We start from the raw sequence: 21644 nt of genomic DNA, 5'->3' as shown, positions 1-21644 counted from the left end.
TCTCCTTGACTTGGCTTAGACGCAATTAAAACCGTTGACGAATCTGAGCAACAGAACGAAAAATCAGGCAAATTCTATGAGGACAGTTCCATAAGCATACGTAATTGATTCTTACCTTTTTTTTCTCACTCTAGCTGTTCTAACAATCGCAACGATAATTACTGATCATGACCTTTATATCTTATTTTCTCATTAAAAACGAGATCCGTTCGAAATTGATCTTTGAAGAGTGTACACAAATCATCGCATTGATCAAAAGCGCCCCTGCTGTGTCTAACCCAATTTTTTCCCTTTGTGTCTTGTGATCGGGTTTTCCTGAATTCTAATTTTTTAGGTGCCGATTTTACAGAAATAACCTTGCACTCGTTAACCAACCAAATGATTTCTCATTAACTTTTATTGATTTTTGTGCGTGCTATGCTGGGCTGACCATTATTTGCATGTCATTAGAATTCAGAGCCAGATTCAGCCGTAGGGAATAATTATCTGGAATACATTTCAATGTGTGGGCAATGTGGTTTGTGACTGCGTGAAATCGAGCGCGATTGCATCCGGTCTAAAGCTTCATTTCGGCAGATTTAGCCTGTTCGATTCATTCCAATCTGTTGTTTTGCTAATCGATGCTGACTGGCATTGAATTTTACACCCAGGCGACTTCAGTGCATTACGACAGCACAAGAAAATGTTTCCGCATTAACGTAATCATCCTGACTCTAAGGGGCACACACACACACACACACACACACACACACACACACACACACACACACACATATATATATATATATATATATATATATATACACACACGCACGCACGCACGCACGCACACACACACACACACACGCACGCAACCCCCCCACACACACACACACACAACACACACACACACACACACACACGTACACACACACACACACACACACGTACACTCACACACACACAAACACACACAAACACACACAAAACACACATACACACACACACACACACACACACACACACACACACACACACACACACACACACACACACACACACCCGTTCCTTGTGACGTAAGCTTTACTTGTGTCAGGCTAACTTTTCATACGGCGACGTCACAAGACCTGTAAGTCTAAACCAAAGCCGGTTCTTAATGAAGAATTGTTTGGTATCGTTGCGGTTCTTTCCGTTGATGGAAATCACCGATAACTCAAACAATAAAAAAAAAATTTAAAAGTACAAAAAGTACGTGCGATGCTGAAAATGTCCTTTATTAATGTGATTCGATTTATTGTAATTCATTCATTTAATTCTTACGCGATTTTTGGGGGGATGATATTTATGTCACATTCAGCTGTTTCTCAATTCTCCTTCTCAAACTTCTTCGTGCCTTATTCTTCTTCTTCTGCGTTCGATATTCATGGCCGTCATATCTTCAGGTCGGTGGCTGCCATGAAGTCCACAGTCTTCGTGCCGTCTATGTAAAGGGCAGAATATACCTGCACAGTTTCAGCGGCACAGACGACGCACTGAATATTGTTGATGCTGCGATAGGGATTTTGACGAGTACTTGGCCTGTTTTTCTTTCACGCAACGTGTAGCAGGCTGGGATAATCTGCAGTGCGTCGTCTGTCCTGCTGAAGTTACATAGGTGAGCACCAGGCCTAACCGAATGATGATGTGTGTCGCCAGGTGGAGCTGACGTCGACAGGGTTCGGCTGGCAAGGCCTGTCCTTCCAGGACGAGATCAAGGTGGGCACCATCCCCGTGCAGAACGTGGCCAAAGTCCGACAGGCCCCGCTGACCACCGCCAAACCCGCCTCCCCAAAAATGGCTGTCTTGCTAGGTCCCGCCTACTCAGCCTCCGCAGCCAATGGGAGGGTACCTGGGGGTCCTAACCGAGCATCTTCTAGTAAGTGGACGATGATGGTAATTGTTGTTAAACGATTAAACCATTAGGGGCAAGTGAGCTGCTATGCTAAATTTCTATTACTGTCCCCAGTGCTAGTGACTATTTTGGGACAAGTGAGTGGACGCATCTCATTTAAATATTTAAGGGGGTGGGTTCAGTAACATGTTTATTTAGCGTCTAAACCGAGCATCTTCTAGTAAGTGGGCGCATCACATATAAATATTTAAGGGGAGGGTTCAGTAACATGTTTATCTAGCGTCTAAACCGAGCATCTTCTAGTGAGTGGACGTACGCATCACATTTAAATGTTTAAGGGGTGGGTTCAGTAACATGTTTATTTAGCGTCTAAACCGATCATCTTCTAGTGAGTGGACGCATCACATTTAGATATTTAAGGGGAGGGTTCAGTAACATGTTTAGCGTCTCATCAGTGTAATGCCCGTAGTACTCAGTACCAGTAGTAGGTTTTGATGCCTATGAGGACGCAAAGAACCATTAGTTAGTCATGTATATCTATTTGTAACTGTGGGTAGTAGCGTGAGTTATTTTTGTAGGTAGTTTGATCGTTCGTCAAAATTCAAAACGTTTGATCTATAAATCGGCGCGTTGGCTGAATGCTAATTGTGGTTGTGTCACTTCAGTCAGTTTTCTGGCTGACTAACTGACTGACTGACTGACTGACAGAATACCTTCAGTGTATGGATTCAGTAAACGGACAGAAAGGCAGACGCAGACAGACACCGACAAATAGACAGACAGATGGATGGAAAAGGACAGAAGAACTGCCAGGAAACAGGAACAGAATGGCTGATTCACCAACAAGCTAATAAGAATAATAAGTCGTACCCGGCGGGAGTAAACTGAAAGAAGACGGAGGAGAGGACACATGAAGGACGGCCAGACAGACAGAGACAGACAGACAGACAGAAAACGATAGAGAGAAAACTAGAAGTCAGACCATCTTGACTAAGCCAAGAGATTAGCAGAATTTATAGAAGAAAAGAAAGGGAGATAACAAACTTTGTTTCCGCCTTCACTCACACTTTCAGTCTCATATACTCTTATTGACCCCAAATTTTAAATTGAGAGAGAAACAGCAAGAAAGAGAGAGAGAAAAAACAGACAGACACAAACAAGCAAACTGACGGACAGGTGGACAGACAGAAAAACAAAGAAAGATACAAAATCAGTGTCGCAACCCACAGTAATCTCCTCAACTTGTCTTCAGGTTCTACAGGGGACGGCAAATTCACCAGTGACGCCGATTCTGCATCCCCGCTGGCGCGCATGGGACAAGGTCGTGGAGCGAAGAACCAGCGGTCATCGTCCATCATTTCCACCTCGTCACACTGGTCATTCCACCCCATGGCCATGGCGGCCAGACCCGCTCATCACCCCTTCCACTGGAAGTTTCCTGGCTGGGGCAAACAGAAACAAAAGCCTAAGAAGGCTCCCCCTCCTAAGCCGCTACCCACTGTCTACAGATGCTGAGTAACTGGGGAACTGTTAGGCAAAAAAAAAAAATAGGTCTGTTTACGGTAACCCGACCGACCCTAGTTTTTTCGCGCGACCCTAGACTTTTTTTTGGCATTTGGGAAAAAAAAAAAAAATCTTGTTTTTTTTGGCAAAATAACGTAAAAATATGTTTTTTTGGGGAAAAAAAAAAAAAAAAAAAAATCCCGACCTACCGACCCTATTTTTTTGGCCTATGTTACCGTAAACAGACCTTTTTTTTTTTTTGGCCTTATGTGCTTTGGTTGCTTTCTATTCATCCCATGCGGGATCGCTTCCAGTGGTGAACACTCCAACAACCTCAGCGGGGACTAATCAGGGCCCGTATGCTTATGGGGGAAGTTCGCGACAACTCCCGAAGTTTTGAGTGACATCGGAAGTACTTGCCTCACTTTCGTATGCATGGGCCGGAAAAAGGGTTTACCTCGAAGCAAAGCGAGGAAGTAACTCAGGGTATTTTGCGACTACTTCTAAAGTTTTGAGTGACATCGGAAGTACATCCTCACTTTCGCATGCATGGGACGAAAAAAGAGTTTACTTTGGAAGCTAACGAGGAAGTAAATGAGGGTAAATGTACTACAGCCAGACCCAGTAGTAAACACGCTACTTCCACAGTTTCTCAGTGCAAAAAGGCAGGGCTTTTCTTCAGTTTTTCATGTCAAACCGAGCTGACGCTCCCAAAGAGAGAAAATAGAGGGAAAAGTCGTATCTTCTGCATGCATTTCGTGCAAATTTCCCTGAATACAAACCTGAGTTGCCAGCTTTGACTTTTGTTTGTTCTGGGTCATTGGCCACCACTCTTTCATTCCCGCTTATACGAGGGGGTTACTGTGTTTCTATGAAAATGGGCGTCGTTGTGTGCATGTGTGAGTGTGTGTGTGTGTGTGTGTGTGTGTGTGTGTGTGTTTGTGTGCGTGCGTGCGTGTGTTTGTGTGCGTGTGCGTGTGTGTGTGTGTGTGTGTGTGTTCGAGTGTTGAAGTGTAAGTTTCTGCTATTTGTTTTGTCATTGCTTTATCTGTGTGTGTGTGTGTGTGTGTGTGTGTGTGTGTGTGTGTGTGTGTGTGTGTGTGTGTGTGTATTTGTGCGAGTGCCTGTCTGCCTGATAATTGTGCGTCTGTTCCTTCATACGTTTGTTTGCGTGTTCGCGCGTGCCGTGTGTGTGTGTGTTTGTGTGTGTGTTTGTGTGTGTGTGTTTGTGTGTGTGTTTGTTTGTGTGTGTGTGTGTGTGTGTGTGTGTGTGTGTTTTCGATTTTATGTGTGTGTTCGACGGTGTGTGTGTGTTCGACGGTGTGTGTGTGTTCGACGGTGTGTGTGTGTGTGTGTGTGTGTGTGTGTGTGTGTTCGACGTTATGTGTGTGTTCGACGGTGTGTGTGTGTGTGTGTGTGTGTGTGTGTGTGTGTGTGTGTGTGTGTGTGTGTGTGTGTACCCACTCCCCACACTATGATGAGCTGACTATATTTGCGCCTTGATATTTTATTCATGTTCTTACGTTTTATGCTGTTTATTGTGATTCACCACACCCGAGTTTATCGTAATTGAGATAATAAAGTGTTCTATGTCTATGTATTATGTCTAATACACATGCACACACGCACGTAGGCTACAAAAATCCAATCTTGACTTTGAACTTTATATAAACATACATCCTCTTCACAATTAACGAGGACAAACGTAATTTACAAACACCTAAGTACAACAATTTTTCTGTTTTAAAAATTCGGACACACATTTTCTCAAATAATATGAAATTCGCTGAACTTATCTTCTTTTCACTACACCTTATATCTTGATTCCCAAAAAATGGAGTTCTGCCTTTTTAAATTTACCAGTAACACAAACATTTGCTCTGACCAAACTATTTTTGTCCAGCAGTTTTACCGATACACAATCATTAAAAAAAAACACTACAAAAAGAGTTTTAAGTTAACCGACTTCGCTACCACATAAACAACCTTTTTTTATTGTCCCCAACATTCTGGTCAACGAAATCATTATTATAGAAAGTCATTCTATTTAAGGACAATTATCACAGCTTTCGTTCAACCAGTTAAAAACAACAATTATAGTAAAAGCTACAGCGCGATCAACGTTTGCCCATTTACGAACTCGCGATGAGATTCGTTTCTTCTGGTCACCAAGCCTACCGTTTACAAACGCATGCGCACTAATTGGGATTCCCCCAATTTTCTCGACCTTGACCTCAGAACTCTCGAAGCCACTACTTCGGCGTTCAATTTAGCTCGTGCATACCGAGTAGCTGGCAACTTTGCTTTCGAAGTTCCCACTTCCAATGTCAAGGGCCTCTCGCTTGACATAATTATACGACGATATCGCATCTCAAGGGTCCTTACCCATCCAAAAGAAACCTCCAGCGCATACTACAATTGCAGGACATTCCGTTTTTAAAGGCAGCTCATTGGGAAATGATCTCAGACACAATATCGAAGACGTGAAATGCGTCAATCGAGCAACTGTCGTAACTTGGCTACAATGAGACGGTCTCCTACCTTGCACCATAGACACGGACTGTGACATTCTTGTTTAATTTAGGTGAAATGCTTAAAACAGAGTGACTCAAAAGCGACAGTTCGATCAGTTACTGACCGAAAAAAACGTGCTCGAGTCATTCGGCGAAGGTGGCGAGCTTTCAAACCAGCACGACTGAATAACTCAGAATGCCTTTTTTCATCATGCCTCTATTCTACACGAGTAACATAGTGCAGTGGTAACGGTTCCGGACTCTCGTTCATTCGCTCCGGGTTCAAGTTCCGCCGGGAGCTATATATTTTTTTTATTAATCTTTTCCTTTTTAAGCCTCCGCAATTGCATTCCGGCTGCAAAAACCGGGTTTTGCCTCTGTGTTAATTTTATTCATTTGCAAAAGAAACCTTCCTATGCTTTGAAAAAATCATATCATGTCTTGACTTTCAACTGTACGCGCGTGTGTATATGTGTGTCACTACGGTGAGTGTGTGTGTGTGTGTGTGTGTGTGTGTGTGTGTGTGTGTGTGTGTGTGTGTGTGTGTGTGTGTATGTATGTGTGTGTGTGTGTGTGTGACGTGTCACTTGTGTCATCATAGTTTCAGTGTGTGTATGAGTGTAGATTGAGAGAGAATGAGAGAAAGTGAGAGAGAGTGAGTGTGTGGTTATTTGTTTGTGACTGTGCGTGCGTGTATGGGTGCGTGTGTGTGTGTATATGTGTGCGCGCGAGCGCGCGCGTGTGTGTGTGTGTGTGCAGTGTGTGGTGTGTGTGTGTGTTTATGTGTGCCGTCAGTGTCACTTGTGTCATAGTGTCAGTATGTGCATGAGTGTACGTTTGTCTGTGTGTGCGTGTGTCGTAAGAGAGAGAGAGAGAGAGAGAGAGAGAGAGAGAGAGAGAGAGAGAGACTGACACTTCTTTGGCAATTTTGGACCAGACAGCGTCTTTATGTTTAACAGTTAGACTGTTCTGAAATTTGGACAGAATAACCGTTCTTTCGTAAAACACTTCTGTCAAGAGTACAGCAATTTCACCATCTGAAAAAGGCGCAGAACGCCCCTCCGTGTCTACTTTCTTTTTGAGCGGCACACGTGCCTTGCCATTTTCGTTGACTGCCATGTTGATAGAAACGTGCGCATGCGTATTAGTAGGGATTCCCCCAATTTCCCCGACCTTGACCTTAATACTCTCGCTGTCACTACTTTGGCGTTCAAGTCAGTTCATGCATTGTGAACAGTGTTAGAAAGTTGACTTCGGGAGTTCCCACTTCGAAAAGAGGCCTCTACTTCCAGTGTTTCTTACTTCTAGTTCATGCATACGGGCCCAGAAGACTCCAGGTTTATAAGCTTTCCCAAAGTCCATAGTTGCTGAGAAAACTCTTCGACTAACTTCGGGAATTAATTGAGTTCTTCGACCGTTTACCATCCCCCCCCCCCCCCCCCCCCCCCCGCCCGCGACACTGGTGAAGACAGACAACGTGGAAAGAGCCAAAGGAGGGGAAACCCCTAGAAGATTCGTAACCCTTACCCGCCATCTACATGTGCTTATAAACCTTGCTGTCAACTGACACTGAAGATTATACTCTTCAGTCGTTTTAACTTGATCCCACGAAAGAATACCTTCAAATGGTGAGTACTGAGTCAATCTGAGGGGACCACCGTACGGACAAACCGAAGAAAATTCCGGGCTCGAAGCTACCCACAGTGAGTGGCTAAGAACTCCGTGATGCTTTCTTCGATTGTTCTCAATCCATCTCACGGGAATCGCCATTCAAGTTGTGAACAATGAGCCCACTTTAGTGGGTTAAACACTTACTTCATCAGTACAGGAGAGACGTATGGACGTTCCTGTCAGAACCCAGTCAAAGCACGAGTGCAAAGGAAACAACCCATTTAGGGTTTCTTAAAAGTTTTTTCCACCTGGATTGTACGTGCATGGTTCATGGAAAGGACTCTTTCATTCCGCTACAGGTACTTGTGGTACCGATATATTCGTGTTGGGAATACGACAAAATGATGCTCCAAATGCAACCAAGTAAATATAGGTAGCTACAACTGTTGGTGCTGAAATAGAAGCTGTATAACATCATAGACCTGATATGCAGTCTGTTTTGTGCCCAACGTCAACCTTTTGCAGTTGCTTCATTTGGTGAAAAAGGACTACCACAGCGCTGAGAAATTCCTGAATCCTCAGAAAGAAAAAAGTCCAGACAGTTTTGAAGACTTTTACCTGAGAATTGATTTGGCGCGTCCAGCTAGACACTGAGTTGCCTCGCGTTCCCCGCAGAATTTTATACCGGATATCGTGTGCTTCTCTTTCCTTGACTATGCACTCTGTCGATAAAGAGGGAAAGTGGAAACGGCCTCTCTGTGTACAGTTGCTGACTGTCAGAGTGTGTAAAAGTGGATGCCAGCATGCAGTATATATATTGTGTTTCATTAAGTCTGTAATATTTCATGTTAAGATCCTTGTTGCTACCGCGCTTGTGCCACTAGCACCTGTGGTTTTGCAGAACGTTACTAAGAATCAAGCTGTCGAGCAGCTTTTCGTATGTTGCAGCTGCAATGATTCGTTTAGAAACGGCTACGTGTGGAAATTTCTGTTCCTCGCCTGCATGAATACTCATGTATTGTTATCCCAAATTGGCGGCAATGTGCAGTTCTTGAAGATAGACGATTGTCTTCTACCTGTCCCCGACTTAGACCTTCAGGCTTGCCTGTCTCTCTTTAAAATCGAGTTTTGGGAATGCATAGGCCTATATACCATTGTCTACAACCTGTCTCTGACTTAGAACCCTGCCTGTCTCTATAAAATGGAGTTTTTTGCATACAGATATATATATTTATACCATTACCATTGTCTCCAACCTATTTCTGATTTAGAACCTTGCCTATCTCTCTTTAAATTCGAGTTTGTGGAATGTGTCGCACACTCTTTGCTTTAAAGTTATGCATTTTCTGGAACAATGAAGGAAAAATATTATGTATTTTCGTTTTGGAGAGGCTGGTTCTCAAAACAGAAATACTCATCATTATTTAATTACTTGTACAGCTGTGGTGTATGATTATTGTATTTGATCAAAAACTGTCTATGTTTATGTAATGATAAGCTGTTCTAATTGTCAGCATCGAGCTGTATATTCACTGTAGCTATGGATGCCGTAAAATTCTTATTGATGTCATCGTTATTGATAGTATGACTGCAATATGGAACATTAATTGTGTACAAAAATGAATAAATTAATAAACAAATGCGCTTCAATGACACATCTTAATCAAAGACTTGATAGTGTGTGTGTGTGTGTGTGTGTGTGTGTGTGTGTGTGTGTGTGTGTGTGTGTGTGTGTGTGTGTTTTGTACTGGAAACTTGCATTCTCCCAGTAAGGTCATATATTGTACTACGTTGCAAGCCCCTGGAGCAAATTTTTCATTAGTGCTTTTGTGAACAAGAAACAATTGACAAGTGGCTCTATCCCATCTCCCCCCTTTCCCCGTCGCGATATAACCTTCGTGGTTGAAAACGACGTTAAACACCAAATAAAGAAAGAAAGAAAGTGTGTGTGTGTGTGTGTGTGTGTGTGTGTGTGTGTGTGTGTGCGGGCGTGAGTGCGTGCGTGCGTGCGTGAGTGTGCGCACACGTATTTGTTTCAGAGAGAGAGAGAGAGCATACCAGAATCATGCGCCTCTACGTTGCCTATGCCAGTTCCCAACATTTTAGTGGTGAGGGAGTTATATTTAAAGCAATATTTCCTTTCTTTCGGACGAATCACTGTCTTTTACTTTGAGTTTAAGTGGAATATATGTAACAAAATTCACCTTAAAATTTAGAGGCCGGCTTAGGGATGAGAATGATATAAAAGCAATGTTTTCGTCTATTAGGCAACTATAACAGTGTCATTTACGTGGTTTATGTCTTGTTATAATTCGTAAAGCTACAACAAAAAAGTATCTTAAAGCTAACACCACACATCACAGACATTCATAGATGCTCACTCTTCTGATATGAAAGAAAATATCAACATTATTCAGAACTCGGAAAAACAAATTCGTCAAATAAATCTCAGCTTTGCAGAATATGTAAACAAGGTACATATTTTTCATTCATTCATTGATTTAAACGCGATGACTTCACATACCGTCTGGGAAAAACAAAAACTAAAAGGTAAGACAAAAAGTAATGCAACACAAACTAACACACAAACAAAACAAACAAACAAACGAAACAGACTGACAAACAAAAGCACAACATTGCGCATATTTGTTTGGCTTTCAGATTTTAACAAAAGTTTTACAAAATCTAAACAACGAAGTGACTGTGGTAAGATGAACAAAGTTAAAAAACAATACTGTACTCACCAATACAAGAACGAGACAAGACGGTACAAATTTTCGCTTATGGAAGCTTCATCAGGAAAAACAAGAACACAAAAGACAACAAAAAGCAGACGCAACACGGAACGAACAAGGTTTGAAAGAAAATGGAGGGGAAACATGCAAAAAAGGGAAGGAACTCTAGGAACGGAAATGAATGAAAGGGGAGAGAAGTGGTTGGATGATGTCATGGGCACAGGCATACTAGACTAAAAGTGATACACATTCATAAAAGGGGGGTTGACAGAGGAAAAATAAGAAATAAAAAAAAATAAAAAGGGGGAGGGGGGGGGGAAACAAACGTACGCACGCCCACGCACACATACACACACACACACAACCAAACAAATGAATACACACATAAACACACACACATAAAGTTTTACACTTGACAATGGCCAATGCAACTGACTTATCAACTCATTTTTGCATCTTTGTTTCCTTCTCTCTCTTTTTCCTCTTTTTTGAATTCCATCAAGGGTATTCGCGAGACGTTCAACTGTTTTTTCACCAACACAGAACCTGTCGTCCGTTATGGCAATCCGAATGGTGCAAAAGTCCCTTTTAGCTCTTGATGTCTAAATAACACATTATTTAGCTAAATAACGCGTTATTTAGCTAAACAATGCTTTATTTAGCTATATCATGCATTATTTAGCTAAATAATGCATTGTTTAAATTAAACAATGCATTATTTACAGATACAGAAAAAAGAGAGCCCAGAGCACTAAATAATGCATTGTTTAGCATAAATAAGAGATTGTGTTTGTAAATAACTCATTATTTATAAATAATTACGCGTTTTCTCTAAACAATATATTATATGTAAATAAAGTGTTATTTAAATAAATAAAATATTATTTAGATAAATAAAATATTATTTATCTAAATAAAATATTATTTAGATAAATAAAATATTATATGTAAATAAAATATTATTTATCTAAATAAAATATTATTTATCTAAATAAAATATTATTTAGATAAATAATTTATTATTTAGATAAATAATTTATTATTTAGATAAATAATTTATTATTTACTGTTTTTGCCTTGAAATAGTATTATTACACTAAATAATGCTTTATATAGCTATATAATAGGTTTCCGCTATATAATTCATGATTTGGTAAATAATACATTATATACCGTAAATAAAATATTATATACCGTAAACAATTCATTGTTTAGCGCATCGCGAAGCCGTTTTTTCTCTTGTTGTTTTTTTCCACGTGTTTCCGTGGATCCACGAGAGCTCTGTTGATTCTCAAACTGACCAATCAGACAACTAGCATCTGTACACTAATTAAAGTCCCATTGTTGAGTGTGACGAAAACTCGTGGTGACGATTTTAAAACATGTTGGGTCACGCATGGTCCAATCTTACATGGTCCAATCTTACATGGTCCAACCTTACATGGTCCAACCTTACATGGTCCAACCTTACATGGTCCAATCTTACATGGTCCAACCTTACATGGTCCAACCTTACATGGTCCAATCTTACATGGTCCAATCTTACATGGTCCAACCTTACATGGTTCAACCTTACATGGTCCAATCTTACATGGTCCAATCTTGCATGGTCCAATCTTACATGGTCCAATCTTACATGGTCCAACCTTACATGGTCCAACCTTACATGGTCCAACCTTACATGGTCCAATCTTGCATGGTCCAACCTTACATGGTCCAACCTTACATGGTCCAATCTTACATGGTCCAATCTTGCATGGTCCAATCTTGCATGGTCCAACCTTACATGGTCCAATCTTACATGGTCCAACCTTACATGGTCCAACCTTACATGGTCCAATCTTACATGGTCCAATCTTACATGGTCCAACCTTACATGGTTCAACCTTACATGGTCCAATCTTACATGGTCCAATCTTGCATGGTCCAATCTTACATGGTCCAACCTTGCATGGTCCAACCTTGCATGGTCCAATCTTACATGGTCCAACCTTACATGGTCCAATCTTACATGGTCCAACCTTACATGGTCCAACCTTACATGGTCCAATCTTACATGGTCCAATCTTGCATGGACCAATCTTGCATGGTCCAACCTTGCATGGTCCAATCTTACATGGTCCAACCTTACATGGTCCAACCTTACATGGTCCAACCTTACATGGTCCAATCTTGCATGGTCCAATCTTACATGGTCCAACCTTGCATGGTCCAATCTTACATGGTCCAATCTTACATGGTCCAACCTTACATGGTCCAACCTTACATGGTCCAACCTTACATGGTCCAATCTTACATGGTCCAACCTTACATGGTCCAACCTTGCATGGTCCAATCTTACATGGTCCAACCTTACATGGTCCAACCTTACATGGTCCAACTTTACATGGTCCAATCTCACATGGTCCAACCTTACATGGTCCAACCTTACATGGTCCAATCTTACATGGTCCAATCTTGCATGGTCCAATCTTACATGGTCCAACCTTACATGGTCCAACCTTACATGGTCCAATCTTACATGGTCCAATCTTGCATGGTCCAATCTTACATGGTCCAACCTTGCATGGTCCAACCTTGCATGGTCCAATCTTACATGGTCCAATCTTACATGGTCCAACCTTACATGGTCCAACCTTACATGGTCCAATCTTACATGGTCCAACCTTACATGGTCCAACCTTGCATGGTCCAATCTTACATGGTCCAACCTTACATGGTCCAACCTTACATGGTCCAATCTTACATGGTCCAACCTTACATGGTCCAACCTTACATGGTCCAATCTTACATGGTCCAATCTTGCATGGTCCAATCTTGCATGGTCCAACCTTACATGGTCCAACCTTGCATGGTCCAACCTTACATGGTCCAACCTTACATGGTCCAATCTTACATGGTCCAACCTTACATGGTCCAACCTTACATGGTCCAATCTTACATGGTCCAACCTTACATGGTCCAATCTTACATGGTCCAATCTTACATGGTCCAATCTTGCATGGTCCAATCTTACATGGTCCAACCTTGCATGGTCCAACCTTGCATGGTCCAATCTTACATGGTCCAACCTTACATGGTCCAACCTTACATGGTCCAACCTTACATGGTCCAATCTTACATGGTCCAACCTTACATGGTCCAACCTTACATGGTCCAATCTTACATGGTCCAATCTTGCATGGTCCAATCTTGCATGGTCCAACCTTGCATGGTCCAATCTTACATGGTCCAACCTTACATGGTCCAACCTTACATGGTCCAATCTTACATGGTCCAACCTTACATGGTCCAACCTTGCATGGTCCAATCTTACATGTAAGATTGGACCATGTAAGGTTGGACCATGCACGATTGGACCATGTAAGGTTGGACCATGTAAGATTGGACCATGCAAGGTTGGACCATGTAAGGTTGGACCATGTAAGATTGGACCATGCAGGGTTGGACCATCTTACATGGTCCAATAATATATATGGACCATGTAAGATTGGACCATGTAAGGTTGGACCATGTAAGATTGGACCATGTAAGGTTGGACCATGCACGATTGGACCATGTAAGGTTGGACCATGTAAGATTGGACCATGCAAGGTTGGACCATGTAAGGTTGGACCATGTAAGATTGGACCATGCAGGGTTGGACCATGCAAGGTTGGACCATGTAAGATTGGACCATGCAAGATTGGACCATGTAAGATTGGACCATGTAAGGTTGAACCATGTAAGGTTGGACCATGTAAGATTGGACCATGTAAGATTGGACCATGTAAGGTTGGACCATGTAAGGTTGGACCATGTAAGATTGGACCATGTAAGGTTGGACCATGTAAGGTTGGACCATGCAAGGTTGGACCATGCAAGGTTGGACCATGTAAGGTTGGACCATGTAAGGTTGGACCATGCAAGGTTGGACCATGCAAGATTGGACCATGCAAGATTGGACCATGCAAGATTGGACCATGTAAGGTTGGACCATGTAAGGTTGGACCATGTAAGATTGGACCATGTAAGGTTGGACCATGTAAGGTTGGACCATGTAAGGTTGGACCATGCAAGGTTGGACCATGTAAGGTTGGACCATGTAAGATTGGACCATGTAAGGTTGGACCATGTAAGGTTGGACCATGTAAGGTTGGACCATGTAAGATTGGACCATGTAAGGTTGGACCATGCAAGGTTGGACCATGTAAGATTGGACCATGCAAGATTGGACCATGTAAGATTGGACCATGTAAGGTTGGACCATGTAAGGTTGGACCATGTAAGATTGGACCATGCAAGGTTGGACCATGCAAGATTGGACCATGCAAGATTGGACCATGTAAGATTGGACCATGTAAGGTTGGACCATGTTAGGTTGGACCATGTAAGGTTGGACCATGTAAGGTTGGACCATGTAAGATTGGACCATGCAAGGTTGGACCATGCAAGGTTGGACCATGTAAGATTGGACCATGCAAGATTGGACCATGTAAGATTGGACCATGTAAGGTTGAACCATGTAAGGTTGGACCATGTAAGATTGGACCATGTAAGATTGGACCATGTAAGATTGGACCATGTAAAGTTGGACCATGCAAGATTGGACCATGCAAGATTGGACCATGTAAGGTTGGACCATGTAAGATTGGACCATGTAAGGTTGGACCATGTAAGGTTGGACCATGTAAGGTTGGACCATGTAAGATTGGACCATGTAAGGTTGGACCATGTAAGGTTGGACCATGTAAGGTTGGACCATGTAAGGTTGGACCATGTAAGGTTGGACCATGTAAGATTGGACCATGTAAGATTGGACCATGTAAGGTTGGACCATGTAAGGTTGGACCATGTAAGATTGGACCATGTAAGATTGGACCATGCAAGGTTGGACCATGCAAGGTTGGACCATGTAAGATTGGACCATGCAAGATTGGACCATGTAAGATTGGACCATGTAAGGTTGAACCATGTAAGGTTGGACCATGCAAGATTGGACCATGCAAGATTGGACCATGTAAGGTTGGACCATGTAAGGTTGGACCATGTAAGATTGGACCATGTAAGATTGGACCATGCGTGACCCAACATGTTTTAAAATCGTCACCACGAGTTTTCGTCACACTCAACAATGGGACTTTAATTAGTGTACAGATGCTAGTTGTCTGATTGGTCAGTTTGAGAATCAACAGAGCTCTCGTGGATCCACGGAAACACGTGGAAAAAAACAACAAGAGAAAAAACGGCTTCGCGATGCGCTAAACAATGAATTGTTTACGGTATATAATATTTTATTTACGGTATATAATGTATTATTTACCAAATCATGAATTATATAGCGGAAACCTATTATATAGCTATATAAAGCATTATTTAGTGTAATAATACTATTTCAAGGCAAAAACAGTAAATAATAAATTATTTATCTAAATAATAAATTATTTATCTAAATAATAAATTATTTATCTAAATAATAAATTATTTATCTAAATAATATTTTATTTAGATAAATAATATTTTATTTAGATAAATAATATTTTATTTACATATAATATTTTATTTATCTAAATAATATTTTATTTAGATAAATAATATTTTATTTATCTAAATAATATTTTATTTATTTAAATAACACTTTATTTACATATAATATATTGTTTAGAGAAAACGCGTAATTATTTATAAATAATGAGTTATTTACAAACACAATCTCTTATTTATGCTAAACAATGCATTATTTAGTGCTCTGGGCTCTCTTTTTCTGTATCTGTAAATAATGCATTGTTTAATTTAAACAATGCATTATTTAGCTAAATAATGCATGATATAGCTAAATAAAGCATTGTTTAGCTAAATAACGCGTTATTTAGCTAAATAATGTGTTATTTAGACATCAAGAGCTAAAAGGGACTTTTGCACCATTCGGATTGCCATAGTCCGTAACACCTTCCTTTAGTCCATACTGAAACACAATCCCGGAGAGAGAGAGAGAGAGAGAGAGAGAGAGACAGAGACAGAGACAGAGAGAGACAGACAGACAGACAGACAGACAGAGACAGAGAGAGGGAGAGAGAGAGAGAGAGAGTCGGAGAGAGAGAGAGAGAGAGCTAGAGAGAGAGAGAGAAAGAGAAGTTAAAGTTGTTTTAAGTATCTTTTCCTGCTTTAGGCTGAATGTAGTCACATTGTAATAACAACAAAACTACGATTGGGAAAAAGAAGAATTAGAGTCGTGATTTTATACAGCAGGCAACTTCACCAGAAGTGTTCTTTAGCGATTCAGAGCGTAATGCAATGCAAGATATGTTCACCTTGCCAATATCTAGTGAAGACACAAGGAAGATGTTGCAAGGTACCAAACTTTGCAGACGGAGAGAACCCTGGCAGTGTGAAAACAGAGGTAAAATCGTAGCGAAAAGCGCTTGACTTTGCCGCAATTCGACTCATTCCGTAAACCATGTTTTCATGTTCAAATGACATAACTCAAGGCGGATTGTGCACGGACAGGATTAATTTGAGAAACTGTTGTTTAATGGTGCCCACTATGTGATATGAATCCAGAAGATCTGCACGTCAAGTGCTCCTTGTTTTCATGATTTGAAGTTGATTTTCACTGAGCTGCCGTGGATTCACACAACCCAGGAGAAACTACTCTAACCGAGGAAGAGAGAGCACTCTAATTACAAACTTCCGTTGCGTGGAACGCCAAATCTCAGCGAGGTTGGTACTTCTTTGTGTTATCTCATTTGATCACTTTGCGTGACATACAGTCAGTTAAAATTGCGATTTTTGTATTATTAGCGTCCTGCTGTGAAAGACCTCGGGGTGGTGCTTCTTGGTGGTAATATTGACATCGACCAGGAGCAAGCCGCTTGACTGAACCAGAGACCAACTTGACATCGCGCTAAATTCAATCTGATGGGGGAAAAATATGAAAACAGTTATCTATGTGTGTGTGTGTGTGTGTGTGTGTGTGTGTGTGTGACCGACAGAGACTGACACAGACATGCAACGACAGAAACAGACGGAGAGCTTATCTGACATTGACGTGTCTGCTCACAAATCGACAAAGAATAATCACATGATGTGATAACAGTGTGACGCCATAAAACCGACACAGTGCCAGAAGTATTTCAACAGCACTTTCATTTCATATATCTGAACTACTGTGGATGAGGAACTTCAGGACTCAGCATGCATTTAGCAAATGTGTGTGTCTTCATCAGTGATAGATAACTTACTGCTCGTTGTGCTCTCTCATATAGGGCGGCACCCATAATAGATATATATATATATACATACCCCACATATAATATATAAGAACAGAACAAAAATTTTACAAAAGTATAGCCTACACTTTGATTTATTTCATTCTAGCGGTCGAGGTAAACAGCAGCCATAATGATCTTTTCCTTTGGATTTTCTAAGTATATTTATGTGACTATTCTTTTCTTGCATTTAAAAATGTTCATGAAGTAAAATAAATCTTTGAGAAATAAGAAAAGATCGTTTTTTGTGTTACACAACTTGTTTGCCTGTTGTGAATCGTGTGTGTCCATTGATAGGTTGGGGTTCTTGTCAGTGAATGTTTCATTTTTGCCTATAGTTAAACAATCCATAAACGTAACCTTTCTTGTGTGTTTTTACATTTAGTCAAGTTATGACTAAATGTTTTAACATAGAGGGGGGAATCGAGACGAGGGTCGTGGTGTATGTGTGTGTGTGTGTGTGTGTGTGTGCGTGCGTGCGTGTAGAGCGATTCAGACCAAACTACTGGACCGATCTTTATGAAATTTGACATGAGAGTTCCTGGGTATGATATCCCCATGCGTTTTTTCATTTTTTTGATAAATGTCTTTGATGACGTCATATCCGGCTTTTCGTGAAAGTTGAGGCGGCACTGTCACGCCCTCATTTTTCAACCAAATTGGTTGAAATTTTGGTCAAGTAATGTTCGACGAAGCCGGGACTTCGGTATTGCATTTCAGCTTGGTGGCTTAAAATTTAATAAATGACTTTGGTCATTAAAAATCTGAAAATTGTAAAAAAAAAATTTTTTTATAAAACTATCCAAATTTACGTTCATCTTATTCTCCATCATTTGCTGATTCCAAAAACATATAAATATGTTATATTTGGATTAAAAACAAGCTCTGAAAATTAAATATATAAAAATTATTATCAAAATTAAATTGTCGAAATCAATTTAAAAACACTTTCATCTTATTCCTTGTCGGTTCCTGATTCCAAAAACATATAGATATGATATGTTTGGATTGAAAACACGCTCAGAAAGTTAAAACGAAGAGAGGTACAGAAAAGCGTGCTATCCTTCTCAGCGCAACTACTACCCCGCTCTTCTTGTCAATTTCACTGCCTTTGCCATGAGCGGTGGACTGACGATGCTACGAGTATACGGTCTTGCTGCGTTGCATTGCGTTCAGTTTCATTCTGTGAGTTCGACAGCTACTTGACTAAATGTTGTATTTTCGCCTTACGCGACTTGTTATTATTATTGATGAAGTAGTTTGCTGTAACAATTAAAACGGGTGAAGACTGTGATTCAGGGGTAGATTTACCGGGACACTGTATGCTTTTTAGTTTAAAGATTTGGGTCAGCTTCTCTTCAGTGTTAGACCATGCAGTTACAAGAATGAGAGTAACACAAAATAGTTGTTTAAAGGTTTTCAATACTGTACATTTTAATGTGTATGGTGCTTTCACCAGGGGGCGCTGCAAAGGTCCTCCAATGGACGCCACACACGCAGAGTGATGAACCAGCCTGAAGAAAAGAGCAGTAGCCCAAGCCTTACATCACCTTCCCCGACAGTAGTGGTACATGAGTCTAAGATCAGCTTCGCCTCCACCAGCAGCTGTCCTGCTTTGAATCAGCATAAGGAAAAACACAAAGAACCAGAAAACTGTGCGGTCATTGTCCCCACAAGTGAGACTACAAAAACGTCTTTGCTAGAAGTAAGCAGCACGGGCGCAATTCAGGGAGATTCTTCAGACTACAAACTGCTGGATTCCGAGTCAAATTTCTTCCAAGAAAGCTGGGAGTGGGACAGAAGTCAAGATGTGTCACAAATATCTGCTAGCAAGTCTCTTGCCAATGATATCAGCAAAGATAAGAATCAATCTTCTCTGGAAGACGGTGATATAAGACCTTCTGTGTATTGTCAAAACAGCAAGCGTGTCACATCCTCTCAACTAGGGGAGTCATGCAGCAAAAGCCAAGCTGAAAATTTGGATGGAGACAGTTGTGGAGTAACTTTGAATGGGTCTGAGAACAAGGTCCAAAACCAAGCAGAAGTTACCTCTGGGATTAGCTTCAACAAACCCAATGAAAGGAAGCATGCACAACAGTCGGAAGGGCATGCTTCAAGGAAGGTGGTAAATGAAGCAGGAGGAATAACTCTTGAAGATGATTCAGAGGAAGTGAATTCAATGACAGCTTCAACTGAGTCGCAGCAAACCTTTCAGAGCTGCTGCGCCACACAAGCCACACTTGAACATTTGCCACGGGATGTGCTACTCAACATCGTCCAGCACTTACCAACGGTGAGCCTCATCGCCTGTGCCACAGCACACGAGGCCTTTGCAGATGTGATCAACGATGTCCAGTTCCTCAACATGCATACCCGCCTTCTGCTTGGATTCAGGGTCAGTGAGAAAGATATCACGTACGATTCAGTGCCGGCCCCAGTGGCACCCATTCAGGACTTGTGGTTCCAGCTGTATCTTCACAGAGCGGCACCAAATCTGGTGGGCGTTGTCCGCCCAGGAGTTATCTGTTATGATCTGCTGTGTTTCAAGCACTTGCTAGACAGCTGGATTCTCCAAGGGCTTGGGTATAAATACTGGATGTTTATATCTGACGTTCTGAAAAGCCCCAACCCGCCTCCCTTGTCTTTTATGAAATGCAAGCGTCTGATAATCATTTCAAAACATGTGCTGAGGATGTTGACCAAAGTCGCTATGTGCCATCCGGAGATTCTTCTCCTGACTGTAAATGACTTTGAAAGCCTGAGCATCTGCGGGTCCCCACCGAGCGACCTGGACGATGCCTGGGACAATGGCGTTCCTGCTGAGTGGCAGGCTGAGCGTGACCCACAGTACACGTGTGAAGTTGTGTCCCGCCAGCGCGGTTTGGCACTAGCTTCCTTCTTCTTCACCTTTGACACAAAACTGTTCATCGGCTGGAGTGGTATCATTGACTACTCTACCTTTCGCTGGAGAGACACCTGGGGCCTGTACAAGTTCTTGCCTGAAGCAACACTCAGCGACATCAAGGAGGTTTGTGAAAACTTGTTCCCACGGTTCATTGAGTATGTGGGAACAGAGTACATCTCTGTGCATTGTCCAAATGCCTTCTTATTCCGTGGGCTCCTGAAGCTTGTCCAGCAGCGAGACGCACTACTGCCAAAGATGCAAGATGCCCTGGAAAAGAGCGCTCAAACTATCAGCAAAAAAATGACCAAGATACTACCTGCGGACGAATGTAGAAAACTGAAAAGCTTCCTAGATGGAGTTCCATTCATGGTCAACGAAGATAACCCAGGGTCAGCAGGCTCGCAGAAAAAAACTCAGCAACGCGAGTCGTCCAAAACGTTTGAAGTAGCTGTACAGCGGTATCTTCACAGGTACCTGAACCAGATGATCGGCAGACAGGTTCTCCAGTTGTACACAGACCCCACCTGTCATCATGTGCTGTGCATCACCTGTCGCAACGCCAACATTATCAACCCCACTCCTTTCTGCGTCTGCATGGAGCGTGTGGGTCCTCAGCGCATACCCTTCAAGATATGGCCGCCTCACCTTCTGCACTTTGCGGTGTCTGTATTGCCTGCCCTGGCAAGGCTTGTGTCTCTGGACATAGAACTGTGGAGGAGGAGTCTCCTCAGTGAACCTCTGTCAGAAAAAGTGGCGCTGTTTGTCAGTCAAGCGTTGAATGCTGCACACTTTGACTTCAGCGTAGATCCCAGCAGAATAGGCATCATAGCTAAGCGTTTGCTGATGTAGGAGTATGTGCTTTCAGCTAAAGGCCTATGACATTTTTGTGTGTGCTTGGCATGCATTATGCAAGAAATATCCTTTTCAAAACTACATGTGAAGTAAATACCAATACCACCTACAACTGATGAGCTTAGATCACTGAACTGTTTTTTGAATGAAGAAATGAAGCTGATATATACCAGAATACAAGAGGAATGGGTATTGAATCTGTGATTTACTGCTGTAGAACACTGATTGAATTTTGAAAGGAGCGCTAAAAATACAAAGGACTGCGTTTCAATTATGTTTTGCTGAATAGGTATGTGATAGAGCAATTTTTGTTTATCTCGGTCGAGCAAGGTCAGATTCGTCCAGCGTAAGGCAATTTTTATATCCACCATATTTATGCAAATATATGCACGAAGACATGGGCACGCA

At 41.6% G+C, this 21644-nt stretch overlaps 2 protein-coding genes across 3 annotated transcripts in view; both read left to right on the top strand.

Annotated features, from left to right (window-relative positions):
* The window catches only part of LOC138945386 (arrestin domain-containing protein 2-like), a 37187-nt gene extending 31228 nt beyond the window's left edge, over positions 1-5959 (top strand). Inside the window, exons 6-7 of one of the 2 annotated variants that reach the window (XM_070316827.1) lie at positions 1675-1894; positions 3132-5959. In XM_070316827.1, coding sequence (XP_070172928.1) covers positions 1675-1894; positions 3132-3385 — 474 coding nt within the window. In that variant the 3' untranslated portion in view covers positions 3386-5959. Of the gene's footprint in view, positions 1-1674; positions 1895-3122 lie in introns of both variants that reach the window. The other variant, XM_070316819.1, reaches the window with a different exon arrangement.
* Positions 5960-16500: 10541 nt separating this feature from the next.
* On the top strand, positions 16501-21524 carry LOC138950896 (uncharacterized). Its single transcript, XM_070322599.1, has 2 exons — positions 16501-16611; positions 18939-21524. The coding sequence occupies exons 1-2, from the start codon at positions 16501-16503 to the stop codon at positions 21231-21233; spliced, it is 2406 nt and encodes an 801-aa protein (XP_070178700.1). The 3' UTR covers positions 21234-21524.
* Positions 21525-21644: the final 120 nt, after the last annotated feature.

This window comes from Littorina saxatilis, linkage group LG1 (assembly GCF_037325665.1).
Source record: "Littorina saxatilis isolate snail1 linkage group LG1, US_GU_Lsax_2.0, whole genome shotgun sequence".
Classification (NCBI taxonomy): Eukaryota; Metazoa; Mollusca; class Gastropoda; order Littorinimorpha; family Littorinidae; genus Littorina; species Littorina saxatilis.
This window is presented reverse-complemented; position numbering and strand designations above follow the sequence as displayed.

Coding starts and splice junctions, on each gene's coding strand:
- LOC138950896 (XM_070322599.1), top strand. CDS start 16,501: ATGCAATGCAAGATATGTTCACCTTGCCAATATCTAGTGAAGACACAA. Junction 16,612..18,938: donor CTGGCAGTGTGAAAACAGAG/GTAAAATCGTAG, acceptor TGCTTTCACCAG/GGGGCGCTGCAAAGGTCCTC.